At 50.7% G+C, this 16545-nt stretch overlaps 8 protein-coding genes across 8 annotated transcripts; 4 read left to right on the forward strand and 4 right to left on the reverse strand.

Annotated features, from left to right (window-relative positions):
• Positions 1-128: 128 nt before the first annotated feature.
• Positions 129-3430, reverse strand: MIND_00671000 (Multiubiquitin chain binding protein MBP1; the record flags this gene model as incomplete). Its single annotated transcript, XM_037363426.1, has 9 exons — positions 129-657; positions 708-1079; positions 1130-1322; positions 1367-1387; positions 1863-1936; positions 1992-2119; positions 2173-2282; positions 2336-2971; positions 3025-3430. 9 exons carry the CDS (start codon positions 3428-3430, stop codon positions 129-131), a joined length of 2469 nt encoding a protein of 822 aa, XP_037219070.1.
• Positions 3431-3611: 181 nt separating this feature from the next.
• MIND_00671100 (AB hydrolase-1 domain-containing protein) lies at positions 3612-5719 on the forward strand (the record flags this gene model as incomplete). The annotated part of the gene is made up of 7 exons (XM_037363427.1): positions 3612-3758; positions 3819-4415; positions 4465-4522; positions 4574-5099; positions 5149-5307; positions 5355-5415; positions 5462-5719. The coding sequence occupies exons 1-7, from the start codon at positions 3672-3674 to the stop codon at positions 5717-5719; spliced, it is 1746 nt and encodes a 581-aa protein (XP_037219071.1). The 5' UTR covers positions 3612-3671.
• Positions 5720-5817: 98 nt separating this feature from the next.
• MIND_00671200 (uncharacterized protein) lies at positions 5818-6927 on the forward strand (the record flags this gene model as incomplete). Its single annotated transcript, XM_037363428.1, has 2 exons — positions 5818-6091; positions 6140-6927. The coding sequence occupies exons 1-2, from the start codon at positions 5827-5829 to the stop codon at positions 6925-6927; spliced, it is 1053 nt and encodes a 350-aa protein (XP_037219072.1). The 5' UTR covers positions 5818-5826.
• A 295-nt stretch (positions 6928-7222) lies between these two features.
• MIND_00671300 (uncharacterized protein) lies at positions 7223-9707 on the forward strand (the record flags this gene model as incomplete). The annotated part of the gene is made up of 15 exons (XM_037363429.1): positions 7223-7520; positions 7570-7640; positions 7693-7801; positions 7848-7865; positions 7912-7962; positions 8016-8513; positions 8566-8621; positions 8668-8849; positions 8900-8914; positions 8967-9041; positions 9090-9145; positions 9196-9285; positions 9335-9360; positions 9411-9590; positions 9648-9707. 15 exons carry the CDS (start codon positions 7223-7225, stop codon positions 9705-9707), a joined length of 1785 nt encoding a protein of 594 aa, XP_037219073.1.
• A 92-nt stretch (positions 9708-9799) lies between these two features.
• MIND_00671400 (uncharacterized protein) lies at positions 9800-11125 on the reverse strand (the record flags this gene model as incomplete). The annotated part of the gene is made up of 1 exon (XM_037363430.1): positions 9800-11125. One exon carries the CDS (start codon positions 11123-11125, stop codon positions 9800-9802), a length of 1326 nt encoding a protein of 441 aa, XP_037219074.1.
• Positions 11126-12590: 1465 nt separating this feature from the next.
• MIND_00671500 (uncharacterized protein) lies at positions 12591-14167 on the reverse strand (the record flags this gene model as incomplete). Its single annotated transcript, XM_037363431.1, has 5 exons — positions 12591-13001; positions 13058-13098; positions 13160-13268; positions 13322-13359; positions 13435-14167. The coding sequence occupies 5 exons, from the start codon at positions 14165-14167 to the stop codon at positions 12591-12593; spliced, it is 1332 nt and encodes a 443-aa protein (XP_037219075.1).
• A 522-nt stretch (positions 14168-14689) lies between these two features.
• MIND_00671600 (CoaE-domain-containing protein) lies at positions 14690-15516 on the reverse strand (the record flags this gene model as incomplete). The annotated part of the gene is made up of 3 exons (XM_037363432.1): positions 15492-15516; positions 15048-15441; positions 14690-15002 (listed from the first exon to the last, which is right to left on the reverse strand). The coding sequence occupies exons 1-3, from the start codon at positions 15496-15498 to the stop codon at positions 14690-14692; spliced, it is 714 nt and encodes a 237-aa protein (XP_037219076.1). The 5' UTR covers positions 15499-15516.
• Positions 15517-15540: 24 nt separating this feature from the next.
• Positions 15541-16305, forward strand: MIND_00671700 (uncharacterized protein; the record flags this gene model as incomplete). Its single annotated transcript, XM_037363433.1, has 5 exons — positions 15541-15609; positions 15659-15769; positions 15818-16105; positions 16151-16234; positions 16282-16305. The coding sequence occupies exons 1-5, from the start codon at positions 15562-15564 to the stop codon at positions 16303-16305; spliced, it is 555 nt and encodes a 184-aa protein (XP_037219077.1). The 5' UTR covers positions 15541-15561.
• Between the last annotated feature and the right edge of the window lie 240 nt (positions 16306-16545).

Raw genomic sequence — 16545 nt, forward strand, 5'->3', positions numbered from 1 at the left:
GCTTGCGCACACGGAGGCTAATGTGTATTTGTACTTTCATGGTAATAGAAAGCGACAGAATTTGTTTTACGACTTGAATGCATCTCGTTCTCCTTTTTCGTAACAAAAAAAATGCATTTGAATCTACTTTATTTGGACTTGGTATTATCTTCCGGTTGTTCCATGCTCATTGCAATGGCTCGGGCAATGGCGGCCTCCTCGTCATCATCATCTTCGTCCATCGCATCTCCAGCTCCCGTCGTTGTAGAAGCTGTAGCTGTAGTCGGCGGTGGCGGTGCATCCATATCGACATCGCCGTCTTGCTGCGACAGAGCCAATGCCTGCTTCAATAACGCGTCTTCCTCGCTGTCTGTTGGGTCAGCCGGCGCCGTTGTCGAAGAAGAAGAAGTGGCGGCTTCAGCAGCATCACGTGCGGCAGCCTCTTGCATTGAAAGGCGAAGGGCCATGGCCAGCTCGGGATCGAGACTAGGGTCAACGCCAAACTCGAATTGCGAGTTGTTGTTGTTCGCGCCACCAGAGCCACCAGCGCCGTCACCTGCTCCCCCGGGGACAAGATCGTCCGGAATGCTGGCCATACGATCGGCCGCCAGAATGGGCGACGAGATGAGCGCGTCGGAGAGAAGCACGGAAGTGCTGGGAGGCACAATTATCATGTGTCTGGCCACGCTCACTTAGAAAAACTATCAAGAGGAAAAAAAACCACGCACGAGTTGTCGCCGCTGTTTGTGTTCTCTATGAAGGCTTTCAGGACCGTCTTCTTGCTCCCGTCCTCCGCGGTAAACTCCTCCTGCTCGATCCCATCACCGTAGCAGACGATGTCGACCGCAACGTTGTTTTTCTTCAGTTTCTTGGCCAGCCGTATCATGCCCTTGTCATCTGCGCCAGCACCCGTTAGCGGAGATGCGACGAACACAATGATTCGTTGTCGCAAGTTCTTATTTGAGCGGTGCTTTAAAGCCAATTGCGCGACCGCAAGCGCGGTCGGGATGTCGACTTCGCCGCCAATTTTCGAGGTCGTAGCATGTAAAGCGGAAAGGATGTGTCCGATCTCTTTTGTGTGTGTAACGAGCACTTCGGGCCTGGATACGAGATGTGAGCGGCACCCATAATGGGGCAGGCCAAAACGCACCCTTTGCCAGCCATGGTCATGATGCCCACTGTGTTCTCCGGGTTCGTGTCGATCTTGGTCTGCACAACGGTCGTCACCGCGTCAGACTGCGCGTCAAACCGTGTTGGCTGGTAGTCCCCATTCCGCATGTACTCCGAGTTGTCTATAATCATCATCGTGGCCTCGAGCGGCATGGTGGGCGGAGATTGAGAAGCTGAAAGCAGGGTTAGAGACATCAAGGGCTAGAAGAGGTCATACCTTTGGAAACTGCGACGCGGCCTGAAAGATGGAGTGAAAGGAAGGTGACGCGTCGCCAGAGGTCACACAGTCACCTGCTGGCATCGTGGGAATCAGGCCACCGCCGACGACCCAAAAAGGCAATTTTATCCTATAATTGGAAAGTGAATACTACAGGACAGTCTGATTACAGTCTCTGTGCAGTATAGCTAGGGATGTTCGTTTCGACTCGGTATGTTCAATCCTATCTCATATTTCATAGTCTTCCCATATTGGCTAAACAATCAGAACAATTTTTCATTTTATCAATAATTTGCCTTCGTTCTCGCAATTTCTGGGATCAAGACCATAATTTGTAGTTGTAACTGAGTAGATCGCCATGACTGAGACGCTAAAGATATTTGCGGACAACTTTCGAGTTTTTTCAGGAGCAAATGAGCCAGGCATGACTCGTATTCCATGCGTATCAGGTGATTCAAGAAGAGGAAAATGCCAGCATCGACAAGAGCTTGCACACCTTCAGTTGAGTCTGCCATGTTGTTGAGGAGACGAAGATACTTTGTCCTAAAAGCGGGCATTTTTGCCGTTCCGCTGATAAGATGTCAGTAAGTGGAAGACATAGAGGAGTAGAAAATTAAAACCCGACCATAGATATATAAGCCGTGAGCACACACCCTCCTGCATGGCAACCTTCAAGTCGAAATTCTCCGGGTTCATTCTCTTCACCAGTTGTTGAATTTTGACACGCATGGGCTCGTAAGGTGAGCTGTGTTTCTACAATGCAAGAGTTGACCGCTTGAACCCTGGCTTGGACATCCACACCGTACCTTGAATGAGATGAACCAAATCTTCTCTTGCCTTCGACGAAAAGGTATCTCTGGGATGTCTTCATACCGCGATCCAAGCGGGAGGATTGGTGGTATATAGTCTGGGGTATCTGAGCAAGACAATGAGTAAGCACATAGTACTCTCGAGAGAAGATAAACTCACCCATACTAAGCATTAGTGCCTCTGTCTTGCTCCGTATTTGCCATTGTGTTAGGGCCGTTACTGCATTTCGCACAGCGGAGACGCCGAGTGCACCGAGAAGGAGGCAGAGTATCGAGGACCAAAAGAGAGTGTTAAACAGCAAGAAGCGTGCTTCCCGCGTTCCAAGAATCCATTGAGAGAGACGGAGTCCCCCATAAGCAATACCCCCAATTGTGCCGCTAATGAAGATTGTTGCGATGATGCCGATCAGTCGGCTATACATGAGAAGGCCATTCCTCCTTTCCTCGTAGTGGAGAAATCGAAAAACCAGTCCAGTAGAAGACGGGTCATGGAGCAACCAGGTCTTCTCGTGGACCATTTTGCGGCGAGTGTCCAGCGTGAGTCCCTCGCTCACTGGAATTAAGTACTCTTCAAGGGGAAAGCATGTTGCAAGGATGGGGAACGAGTAGTGTCGCAAGGAGATAATATGGAACAGAAGCCGCGAGTACCAGAAACAGTTGCTGGACGCGATGCTATAGTTCGGGCTTTGAGAAGAAAGAAGCTCAAGATAGTAGGTGAGGTCGCGAAGGCGTAGTGGAGGACCACGACGGTGCTCATCGAGGACATCGGAGAAGGCACGATGAAAGTATAAGGGCGCTAGTATTAAAAGTCAATCTGAGTATCATTTTTACTGAGCAAGTCATAATTACATGCTGCATCTTCCTTGGGCCACACGAAGCTCAAATGGGAGATGAGGGCAAAGAATAGGGTATGGTTGTGAATGTATTTCGACTCCCAAGCTTGCGAGGCGGAAACACGTCTAATCGTTGCAGTATCTGACGCAAGAGGCGAAAAGCTTGGGAAATGCTTGCCCAGCCGTTCGAGCTTGATGTCATAATAGAGCTCAGCCAAATGGTCTACTGATTGACGACGTAGTCGGAGAAGAACAAACTGGTGGCGGAGGACTGTATCGCTCTCAGCCCACCAAGCCACGTCGGTGACAACGCCATTTTGCATTGACATAGAAGCTGTGCGACTCCAGGCGCACAAGTATTTGATTGGTATTTCGCCGTCTGGAAGGTCGGTGAAGTTGGAATTCGTTTCTGGATAGTTCATTTGCCGTTGAGGGTAAGCACCAAACTCCACCTGTCAGTTTAGTGACGGTCAGTCCATGGACAGCTTTCCAATGAACATCATGTTGTCCTTGATGTTGTCTGTCTTCAACTCAAGTTCTGACAGGAGAGTTCGTTTGAAGCAACATATCGTGGCCATCTGATCGCAAATCAACACTCTTCTCTTCAAACTTCTGCGCCAGCTTGGGGCAGATGCCTACCCTTCAAGCTCAATTGAAGTCGCGATGAACCTGAAAGGCTTTATAGCCTCCCTCGTCTGGCTCCGAGTGGCTGCAACTGCCTATGCAAGCCCGCATTTCGTGTGGAACCAGGTAAGCCCAGTTCAAATATCTAATGCTTCGACTGCTCTAACACAACTCTAACACTCCTAGATCACACCATCTGAAGACCTTGTATGGACGAAATGTTACGGGGATAGAGAGTGCGGCAGACTCAAAGTACCGATGGACTACTCTAAACCGGATCACGGTTTCGCGAGCATTGCCCTCATTCGAGTACGCTCAAAAGTGCCACACGACTCTCCTCACTACCGTGGTCCTGTTCTCATCAACCCCGGCGGGCCAGGTGGCTCTGGAGTCGACACGGTGCGGCGGAACGGAGACCTGTTATCGCTCATTCTTGGCCCGGAATTCGATGTGGTCGGGTTCGACCCACGCGGAATTGCCCGTTCTACACCAAGCGTGTCGTTCTTCGCCAGTCAGGAAGAACGTGCGCTTCTATTCTCCGAAGTTGGATATGACTCATTGAATGCGACGTCTGCATCGCTGGCAAGAGCGTGGTCATATGGGTCACTCGTTGGGCAATTGGCTGGGGAGCGGAATCAGAATGGAACTCTGCAATTCATGACCACCGACCACACTGCGAGGGACATGCTCCGGATCGTTGAAGCCCATGGTAGAAAGAAACTTCAGTATTGGGGTTTCTCGTATGGAAGTGTCCTCGGCTCGACATTTGCTGCCATGTTCCCTGTGTGTTTTTTTCTCTTTCCATTATCTCAAAAGCTGACCGATGTGCTAGGACAGAGTGGAAAGGCTAGTTATTGACGGTGTCGCTGACGTAGAAAATTACTTCGAAGGTCCGTTATCATCCCTATTTCACCCAATCTATTCCTCAGTTTTCGAAACAGTCGACTGGTCAGTTTTCCTCACCGACGCCGACGCTGCTTGGCAATCGTTCGCCGCCAACTGTGTTGCAGCGGGTCCATCGTCCTGTGCCTTTTACGCCCCCACTGCAACGGAGCTCCTTTCCAATGTCGATGTCATTTACCAGCAACTTCGTGTCCGGCCAATACCCGTCCGTGGCTTAAACCGCTACGGCATTGTAACCTTTTCAATGCTGCGAACTGTTATATTCCAGGCTCTTTACTCGCCTTATGCCCTGTTTCGACCGTTGGCAAATGCGCTTGCAGGGCTAGCAAAGGGGGACGGGTCGCTCTTGTTCGAGCTTGCCAGCAAGTCGATGCCCAAACCTTTCGGGTGCTCTTGCGATAGCGAGATAGAGCGAGAGAACTCGCAGGAGGGACTTTGGGCGGTGCTTTGTAATGACGGAAAACGTATCTCGCCGGATTACAATGACATGGAACGACACTATCGAGACATGCTTACCGTATCGCAGTTTGCCGACCAGTGGGAGGTGCTTCGGACAGGGTGTTTGTATGCCTTTTTCTACTCTGGGGCGGAAGATGCTTATTGTATTGCATAGAGCTTGGCCGGAGTACCCCAAGAATCATTTCCAGGGTCCATTCGTGGCGAACACCAGTTTCCCTTTACTCATTGTCGGGAATACTCTTGGTGGGTTCATTGACAAATCCGTTCCTCGACTAAAACTCCTGCTCGTAGATCCTGTCACTCCTCTGTGGGCGTAAGTTCATCCATTGAAAGGTTGTTCTATCTGAATCGGGCATTTAGAGCGAAGAAGATGTCTAAGGGCTTCAGCGGCTCTGTTGTCTTGACACAAAACTTTGTCGGGGTGCGCTTCTTCCTCCATTAGGTCCCAAAACTGACCTCCTGCCTAGCATTGCTCTGTCTCAGCGCCCTCTCTCTGCACCCAGAAGCACATCCGTGCCTACTTCAGAGACGGGAAGCTACCAGAACTGGACACAGCGTGTGATATCAATGCAGAGATGTTTCCCGCGACCCACAGCGGTGCGACTACCAGCAGCCAGTCACCATTCTCTGTTGGAGCCCTCTCAGCGAAGGATGAAGAGTTACTTGGCGCTCTGAATGAGCTGGCGCTCGACCCGCGGAACGGTTTAGTGAAGTTTCCGCTGTAATATTCAGAGTAGGAGGAGAAGACTTGTTATTCTTATAACTGCTGTAAACAAACAAACAAACGAAAATAAGGTCACGTGCTATTAACTTCTGATCAACTACCACTCCCATGAGCACGATCGTTTTTCTGGGAGCACCACCTGCAGCTGATGTCCACCGACCGTTGGAGGATTATGAATGGCGAACTGCATCGTCTACTGCTGTAAACCCCTCAAAGTCAACAGTGACTCGACAACACTCTATGTATCTGACGCAACAACTCGATGGGCTTCCTCCTGCGACACTCGAAGCTGTCAGCAGGAGAATTTCTCTAGTATATCAGAATGTTATATTCAACGATGCAGACGAAGATGACAGAGAAGACGACAAATCAGGTTCGTGTTCTTCTGCGAGCGCAAGTGCCGCGACTGAACTACTGCCAGTGATTGCAGAGACATTCATAACGTGGCCACCAACGGTCCTGGGCCCTTATGGGTCTCAAAGCCAGAGCGGAGACGAAACTCATGCCCCGGGTCCTATACCTTCGTTTTTGGATGTGTCCAAGTCGATAGCGCCGGTCTTGGAATCCCAGTTTGAGACACAAATGGAAGAATCTCAGTCATACGACCACTCTGGGGGAGACTCTATCGCGCGTTTCCCCGAGTTCCATTTTTCGCTCAATGCACTCACTTCTTTGTCTGCGTTGGCAAAGGCAAACGGCAAAGGGAGCAACGTCAAGGTGTCGATGTTATTGGCGGTTCTGGAGGTTGACGGACCAGATACGTTTCGCTTCAAGAAGGGAAAGGATGCAGGCAAGGAGTCGTTTGTGCTAAAGATGATCTTGGGTGATGAGGAGGGAAATGTCTGCAAGCTGACGGCATGGAGGGAGGTAGCAGAAGACTGGGGTGGGTGTGGTTCTGACATCGGTGCGAAACGAGGAGATGTTCTTCTGCTGACTGGTCAGTCCTGGTTTTTCCCCGTTTATCTCGGGGAACGTTCAATGGTTTACGAAGATATCATGGCGACATACGAGCAGAGCGCTGCTGTAACGCTGACAGCCTCTCCATGGCATAAACCAAAGCTTGAGATTTGTTATCGGACCATGCCCTATTTACATGAAGACCACCGACTTCGGCCAGATCTGCGATTGGGCGCGAGTGACGCTTGTGTACGAAAAGTCGCTGCGGTGGTTACATGGTTCGAGAATATGGCTGGGCTGCCCGCGCAATGACTTGTGATCAAAAATTCAAGCTTGAATTTTTGCCCTTCTCCCTACTTGGTCATTTGTTGATTGTCAGCTATCGTCGGCTCAATTTCCTAAAAAGGCTGGCAGGTCGACCTCATCACCACGCGTGTGCGGATCGGTCTGATCTGCCACCTCTTGACCATCTTGCCGATTGTCACCTTCTACCGTAACCAAACCGTAACAGCACGGGTTCCCACCTATACGCGCGGAAGACTCGCTCAGGTATATATACCTCGCTCAGCTTCCATGCTGCTCAAAGCCGACTTCCCGGTGGCCGTCGATGGAAGTGCCCCCCGGCATCAAGTATCTCGCAAGGACATTACCGGTTGCGCTTTTGCCTTGCGCTCTCGCATTTGCCAGTCTTTTGCGTGTCGACTTACCTCTCGGGGCTCGCATTCTCCTCTCCCTCCTCGCCAACCCGCTCAGCCTATTCGTCTCCGATTGGTATCAACAAGTTCATGAAGCCCGACATGCAAGCTCTCGTGGCGCAGAGCTGATTCCGGTCGTCCGCGACTCTCGTCCATTCGGGCTGGGCACGTTGGCGAAGCTGAGGGAAAGCTTTAGGTCAGGGTATCCTGGTATGTCGCCCGAGCCGCCCGATTCTTAACTAAGGCCACGTATCGGAAGGCGATTTCATAGAGGATTGGCGTGAAGAATATGGTCATACATTCATGACCAAAATCTTCTTCGATCGAGTGGTATGTTGGGGGCAATGGATTCGGGGTCTTCAAGTGGCTTAGTTTGCGGCAGATAACTACCACTGAGCCGGGTCATGTCAAAGCTATTTTGGCCACAGATTTCGACAACTTTTGGAAGGGACCGCAGGAAGCGCAGATGAGCCAGTCGCTTCTTGGCTATGGTACGCGATTATGGACCAACTAATGCCGGTGCTGAAACTCCACCAGGTATTTTCAATACCGATGGTATGTTACCGGCTTGGCCTCATGTCTGGAGTCTGACACCCACAAGACGAGCTGTGGAAATTCCATCGGAGCATTACTCGCCCTTTTTTCAGTCGAGGTGAGTAGCGCATGCCCCCCCATTTTGTCGTGTTCTAACACGCTCCTCACAAGAACGAATCAGCGATTTCGACATTTTTAACCACCACTCCCTCGCTGCGCTTGAACTCCTCAAGACCCGTTTGGCCAACGGCTATGCAGTCGACTTTCAGGATCTCGTCTCCCGATTTACCCTCGACTCCGCCACCTCCTACCTATTCGGCAAATCCATCGACTCCATGTCCGCCGGTTTGCCGTACCCATTCTCGTCCCCACTTGCCGACTCGGAAGCTTTTGTTAACCACCCTTCTACGACTTATGTCCGCTCTTTCGTACAGAGCCAGCTGATGACACTGGAGCGTGCGGCGCTGCAAAAGCGATGGCCGTTATTTGAATTCTGGAAGGACCGCATCAAGCCTCATCGGAAGGTCGTTGACGAGTTCATCGAGCCGATTTTAAATGAGGCATTAGAGAAGAAGCGACAGAAGAAAGAGACGGCCGCAGAGGGAAAAACAGTTGAAGAGGGTGGGGAGGAGGAAACATTTTTGAGCCATTTGGTGGAAGCAACGGACAGTGCGTCTTTCATTGCGTTAGTCACTGGTTTGATTCCTCACAGCTTTTATAGATAAAGAGATCATTCGTGACTCGATTTTCAACATTTTAATCGCCGGCAGAGACACGGTAAGCAGAGCATTCGACCACATTTGACTAACTGAAGCTCGTCCAGACGGCCGCAACGCTAACGTTTGCCATCTATATGCTTGCCGAACACCGGGAGATACTCGCTAAACTCCGAGCCGAGATCACTGAGGTCATCGGAAGCTCCCGAATGCCGACATACGAAGATTTCCGCCACATGAAATATTTACGGGCATTCTTGAACGAGACTTTACGCTTATATCCGCCGGTGTACGTTGTCTACGCCACCAATTTGCCGAGTTAATAACGACTCCCAACAGTCCGTTTGATTCACGGTTTGTCCCACCTTTTAGCTCTAGAACGCGATTTCTTATTAGCCACTCACAGCGCATCGAAGCAGGCGACAGTGTTCAATGCTACACGACCTGGGGAAAAGACACTCTTCGTTCCAGCGAAAACTAGGTAAGCATTGCCAACGCACGATGTGAATCAAGATTTACTCGCCCACAGAGTGCGCTATAGTGTTTTTGTCATGCACCGCCGCACCGACCTTTGGGGACCAGATGGTGTGTTTCCAGATAGTCTAGCCTTGGATTGTTCTTGAACGGTTGAGTAGCGCTCCAATTTGATCCTGATCGGTTCTTGGACGAACGAGTGAGGAAATACTTGACGCCAAACCCATTCATTTTCCTTCCGTTCAATGGCGGTATGTCCCGATAACACCCATCTCCAATATGCTGACAGTAAGCCGACAGGTCCTCGAATATGCCTTGGTCAACAGGTGAGGCTCCATCGAGACCGGTATTATTGGTTGTTGACTATATCAACCAGTTTGCCTACCACGAAGCGTCGTTCTTCCTCGTCCGCCTTCTGCAGAGCTTCACTAACATCAGTCTTGCACCGGACGCCCAACCCGAGGAATCCAAGCCGCCAGAGAGCTGGAAAATGCGCCCGGGCACGCAAGCGAACGAGAAAATCCAGCTTGGTCTGCACCTGACGATGTATTCCAAGGTGCGCTTCCGCCCTGTGGCTATTCGACTTATATCAGCCTGACTTATTTTTCGCTAGGGTGGCTTGTGGGTACGGATGGACAGACTTGCCCCAGAGACCAACTCGGAAATTGCATGAGACGCAGCCCACCACCATATGCATTCAAGTTCCTTAAGACACGTGTACATTACTAATTTGACATGCTTTGCTCTTCATCCTTTGCTTCAGCACTATATATGCATTGAGCCCACAGGCTCCCACTGACCGTATCTGTTCCGAAACGAACTTGGGTCTCTTCCAATGCGCAATTTCAAGTTTGATCTATGCTGCTTGTGGAGTTGCCATAGCTTCGATTCAACTTGGGGCTCCAGACACGGCTGCGAGCCATCCTGCTTCGGCCACCATGAAAGCTGCACTTCGAAACACTCCACTCGCTCCCGCCCACTCCGAGATTCCACGAACTCGAAAAACTTCTGGTGGTCGAATGACAATTGAGTAGCGCAGCTGAACGTATGAAGGTCTGGGACAAGGATGTGTGTGACCCGATTCGAAGTCAGTGTGTCTGTGAGAAGTTCTTTGGGAAAGACTGTTTCTGTGAGTCGGCTCATGAGCTCATCAGTGAGAATTGTCGTGGTAGGCTCGGAGTCCCTCAGGGCAAGCTGATCAGAGAATGCGAGCGTTTGCAGGCGAGGAAGTTCGGTTAGTGCGGAAAGCAGCTCCAGCTCACTGAGGAACATATGGCGAACGTCAAGAGTATGGAGATGTGCGTTGAAATGCGATCGTCCAGCTAGCGCGCGAATGGTGGCATCAGGCCATGGTACAACGGCAGTTGGATAGCCAGTGCATTTGAGCACTAACTCGCGGAGAGACCCCAAGGTGATAGAGGAGAGCAATACATTGAGAAGCTTCACACAAGCATGCAGTTCGTCCGAATCGAAGTAATGGGTGTCAACGGAGGCCCAGAACTTTGTGATTTCGGATGAGGAATGGAAGTTTATGTTTGTGTGGCGATCAAAATCTGCTGCAAGGGAAATATACGCCGCACCCGAAAGTCTGGGCAGACAATCCAAAGCAAGATGAAGCGTGCTTGGAACAACATCTTTATATAGGACGTGTTCGAGTTGCTCCAGCGGGAGCTGTTGCAGGGACGTCTCTCCGGAAAAAGCTACCGCCCTTGACTTGGGAGCATCTCGAAAAACAGAAAAGGTGTCTATGGTCCACCGGTCTTTGCCGTGACGGCGGTCTTTGATTTCGAGACTTTTGAGGCCAGCCAATTGTCTGTGAAAGCCGAAAGCAGGTATAGTTGGTCCGGGGCAGGTGAGAGAGGCAGTCCTCCAGCGATGACACGTGGCACCGAGCATGGAAAGTGCCTGAGCAGCCTCCTCCGCCAGGGTGGGCGACGCATAATGCACAATCTTGACATGGAGTAACGATTCTTGCGACCGCTCGAGCCCGAGTTTGAGCAATTCTAGGGCCTGTTGGCTTCCTCGGGGATCCTTTGCACCCCATTCTAAGCAAACGATGGTGAATTCTGTCCACAACTCGGCAGTATCCATGACAACGTTGTGCCATTGAAAGCAGACTTGCGAGAGAGTAAGCAGCGGGGGCGAATGCAAGTCGCAGGAGCATAGGAGAGCAGGCTTTGAACCGTGGCTCGACACATGGTATCAGGTTGCGCTCGAGGGTAACTGGAACGTCGGCAAAGGTTGTCCAAACGCCAAGAGGTATGCATACCTGAAACCCCCGACGTCAGGTCGGAAAAGTGAATTAGCTACTGCTGGACACCCCCCTCCCTGTGTGACGTCACGCCACGTGATTGCACGTGATGTCCCAAAAAGGCAATTCCATGATGGGTGTTAGAAACTGGTGAAAATGTCATGCAGTACTACTAATTTCCTCTATATATAGTGTCCCTTCTTATGCTCTCCACCCACATCCACCCTGCGGACATCATTATAAAACCAATTTTGGCTGCAGGCATAGCTGGCAGGTGTGACTTGGGTGTGCCGTGGCCGTGTCATCACCACCTCAACGGAAATTCCTATCAAAATGCTTATACATGCCTCAGAAGAACCCCAAAATCTGCTTTCAATGACAATTATATGCATTCTGAGACCATTAATAGCATTCCCAGCCACTCTGTACCCTACGAAAGAAAAGTGAATTAAGGCCACCAGACCACCCCCCTCCCCTCCCCCCTGACGTCTCGGCTTGCACCAGCGCATACCCCTTGCCAAACGCAACGGAAGATGTTGACGAGAATCTCCGTAGGCAATTGGCGGATGGGGGAGTATAGACTCTTTGCAGCGTCATGGATCGGCTCCAACCAATAACGAAGAGCATTAAGCTGTTTAAGTCGACTCTCCAGCCTTCTCATCTCGGCTCCGAGGTCCACCGTGACCAACCGTCTCTGGCATTGTGTTATCTCATCGTCGTACGCCCTCATTTCGGAGGTGATTGCTTCAAGATCATCGGAGAGACTTTCTGGGAGAGACAAGTTGCTTCGGCACAGCTCATAGAGGGACGAGAGATAGATGGGGTCTTGGACAAATCGAGAGGTCGACATGTGTGACCCACATCAAGTTACACGGCTTCTTACCACCATCCAAGCAGACCAACTTCAGCTTTTAACAGCTGCAGTCTGACCGTGACCTGCGAAAGCGGTTAGGAAGAAATTCCGACACGACGCGAGGCTCTTGGATGAGAGAGATGTCACGGTGACAAGCCGGGAATGCGTCACGAACGAAAAGGACTGGAATGTCACGGTTGGTTTGCGGGAATGGAGGGTGTGGCGGGCAAATAGTGTGTCTTGTTTTCTGTTGATGGAGCTCATAGTATGATTACTTATATCAGGGGTTCTACTTCACAGCACACTTCGAAAATTGGCTAGCGCTCGTATTCGACAAGACTTCAAGACTCATGGCAAGTTCCCTGTTGTCAACGCTGCGGAGAGGCTACAGATTTGTATTGGCGTGCAAGAGTACACGAGAAGTGGTACAACAAGGTGCTACAAGTTTTACTTTAGTGCTCACACATGTTAAAACTCAACGCGGCTGTGCCCTCCCTTGCTTTTAGGAACACCTTCCGCTCGGCCATGAGTCTGGTTCTTACCTCATGCGCCTCACGACGGCCCAAATACCGTCCTCCCTCAACCTGCTCTAGTTCAGCGGAAATTGCTTGGATGAGCTCAAGCGGCAGACGCGACACTAAAGAGCGCGGATCTTGTTGTGCTTCCAACAGCGCGCGCAGCGCCCATTTGCTTTGTTGGGGAGGCACGGTTGTGGCCGATGGGACCGGTTTGATGGAAGGATCGACAAGAAATACTGCAAGAATTTTTCGATGACCAGGGCGGGTAGGGTCTTTGAGACTGAACGGTGCAACCTTGTGTTGGTAGATGTTGGGCCATGCTAACACACGCCCAGATTTCGTCTCCTACATCAAGACCAATGACTAATTTTCTGAGTAAGAGAAACTTGAAGCAGACGCACGATTGAACCCAAACTTTGAATAATAAAGACAATGTGTCTCCCTGTGAATGGTTGAGCGCAAGAGACAGCGAGTCAAAGAACATCCAACTGACCGCTCCATACCATACAGAACTTTTGAACATAATTCGTCGTCTTGCTCGTGATAAACAGGAGGACTAGTCGTAACCCGGAATTCCAGTCTTGATTCAGTGATGTTGTCCTCGTCATAATACTACAGGGCAATGAGTCTCGTGAAACTCCCGGGCCGTCATGTAGGTGACTGACATATATTGCTGAAGCCACGATGCGTTCATTTAGCATGCCTGGATGCCGTTAGCAAATATACGACGGAATAAAAAAATGTCTGGCCTTCGACATGCGACTCACATGCCAGCTACCACCCGCATACTCCTTCTTCTCTGGCGTCAAATGGATGTTTGCAAGTCTGACAATGCACTGAATAGTCTTGCCCCGCAGCGACTCGGAGTAAGGAACGAAAGTCCTCTTCAACGCGCCATTATCTTCCTCATGTGCCTCGGGAAGTATCTCTATAGCATCAAGATATTGGTCGTTGGTCTTAAATTGTCCGCGGTCACGCATTCCGCTGGCCCAAATGCACGGCACCCGCAGTCCAACGTACTCGCGGTCAAACCCGATGAAAGTCCCAAAGCCATATTTCACCTTGATACGGCCCGAACCACCAGGGACCTCGTCTTTTTGCCATTCGCGCAGCAAGTCTTGTTCGGAGCCGTTTATTTGACTCAATACCCGCTCGAAAAGGGGGACAAATGCCCCGATGGCCTGCTCGATTACGCGGTAAAGCTGTTGATGGGTTGTCGGGTGCAGGTTGTTGATGTACGGAGAAACAAAACGGGCTTCAGCAACGCCATCATGCTTATTTGACGAAATGGCAAAGTCGGATGGGAGCCAAGAGTACTTTTCCGACAAGCAGTGCGCATTAATGTCGTCCGAGAGCCATATTTTCCACGATTTTTCGTAAGGAACGGCCACTCTCGTGTTTGTTGCTTGCTGCTCCATCGCTTCTTGACGCCATTTCTCCATTATCGTCGCGTCCTTGGCCTTGCGACGCCAGTCGGGTTTGCTTCGAATCGCCCAAGAAAGCGCGTACATTCGGAGTTCTGCCAGCTTAAAACAAAAAGGTTTCGACCAGACAACTTGTAGTGCAAACGTAAATGCACTACTGTACGTGGAGGAGGACCCCAGCAAATTTCTCCGCGAGATGACTCTTCCGAGGTTCCGAAGGCAACAAAGGGGAGCGGAAAAGTCCAGCTCGGCTTGACAATGGGTTGTTCGAATTAGGCCGTCTGGCGATATGAGTTTCTAGAATCGCTGCAAATTTCGCATCATGCTCCTGGCCCGAGGCCATGGTAAGAATTTGACGCTTACGTCAGCCGCCTGATGGGTGTCGAATCTCGAGACTCGAATAGGTTCAAAAACTTCATATGCACTTGTACTAGTCAGCTTTGTGTGTGTGCAATAATCGATGATGAGAAACGCCTTACCCCAGTTGAGCCGTTCTGTACTTAGTTTTGATGCCTCCTTGGCTTTATTATTTTATTGTTAGAGAGGCCTTCGAGGCTTCCAGTGAGCCAAGGAGCTTTGAGAGCCACCATTGACACCTACGACTCTAAGCTACGAGTTCTTTCGCTTCTCCAAGCTCTTGTGGAAAGCCGCTCTCCACACGAGCGTCAACAGGGCAGACAGAACTCCATATGGCGGAAATAGCCAGCTCAGACGCCACGACCAGCCTGAGTCACGTTTTAGCACTCGTACCAGCTCATTAACATGTCCTTCAAGATCTTCAGGTGACCCAGAGTTGTCGACAACATGATCTGCATACAATATCTTGTCCGTTATGGGAAGTTGCGAGTTGAGTCGGGCGGATGCGTCTTCTGCAGAAGAGTTGTCCCGTTTCATCAGTCTCTCTAGTTGCACTTCCGGAGAGCTACCGGTTAGTTAGCGGTATGACATTCGGAGGTACACTTCTCACCAGAATACAACCACGATTTTGCCATAGAACCTCCACAACCCACTCTCGATGAGCAGCGGCACATCAAGCACACAGAACCTCCTTCCTGACAGCCAATTATTCACGACTGCCCAAAGCATGGCGCGTCTTACAGCCGGGTGAACGATGGAATTCAGCTTGCGTCGCTTGGCCTCGTCATTGAAGATGATAGAGCCGAGTTTCTTGCGGTCTAACGAGCCATCCGGGAGGAGAATTTCTTTTCCGAAGAAGGCCACTATCTTCCGCAGCCCAGTCGTGCCTGGCGCAACGACTTGACGCGCCAAAACATCGGCGTCGATGAGAGGAATGCCTTTCGCTTTGAGGAGGTTTGATACTGATGATTTGCCGGTCGCGATACCTCCCGTAAGTCCGACGACTGGAAGTAAAATGCATAAGTGCATGATATTTGCATGAAACCGCGTTCACCAAGCATGAGAGTTGTGAATGAACCTTTGACGTGTCACGTTTTTGATGGAGAGATTCTCTGCTGTTGACGATGTCGAAAGCAGAAGGCGACCTGCTAGATTTGCTGCTCCAACTCAAGGTAGCTACGATTCTCCAGACCCCGAGCCACTATCCACAATTTGTCATAGAGAACAACACCTCAAGCAGCGAAACAACTGCTCAACAGCCAGCCAGCCATCGCTTATGCCCTTATCTCTCTCATGGTCTCGATGAATGCAATTGACATCGACGTTTTCCAAGTATATAACTTGTCCAGGAAGCTCTCTGCAATGCTCAATTTCACACAGAAAACTCTAGCTTCACACAGTGGGGCTAGCGTCGCTCCACCGGCCCCAGTACCACTCTCTGCCATCCCCCCTCACATGCAGCCCTCTTCGCGCACCAATACTCCTCCAGTTCAACCGCCATATCCTCAACATTACCCGTCACACACTCCAACGCCTCCCAATGCTGGTGCTTACCCCGCCTATAACGCGTATCCACAACCTGCCGCGGCAACGCCACCACCAACTCGGGCTCCTCCCCCGCCTGCCATTCCTGAGTCTATGCTAGCTGGCATGTCTGAAGAGCAACGGGTAAGCCGTTTGCTGTCCGTTGGCCCTCGCTAATTCCACTTCCAGCAAATGCTAATCAACGTGTTGTCGATGACGCCAGAGCAAGTCAATGCGCTCCCGCCAGCGGACAGGACCAATATCATGCAATTGGTACTCTCTTTCGCTCTAGTAGTCACTGTTCTTGACCCCCCGATCAGAGAGCGACATTGGGCATTCGTTAATCCGCGACGTAAGTAGCTCTCGTCCATCTCATAGGTGCGGCGTGAGTTGGCTTCAAAAGTTGTTGGTTCAGCGTGTCGATGCCCGTCGTCGAAAATCCAAAACGCAAAGCGTGTAAGCTGGAAGTAATGGAATTCTTTCTAGACTGTTTTCTCGCATGTGCGACCTTTTTGCACGATTGATTCAAATGGATTCAACACTACTAAGACAGAATTTATCGCTAGCTACTGAAGACGATCAAA

Source organism: Mycena indigotica (assembly GCF_014461135.1).
Source record: "Mycena indigotica strain 171206Taipei chromosome Unknown Mind.scaff0006, whole genome shotgun sequence".
Classification (NCBI taxonomy): Eukaryota; Fungi; Basidiomycota; class Agaricomycetes; order Agaricales; family Mycenaceae; genus Mycena; species Mycena indigotica.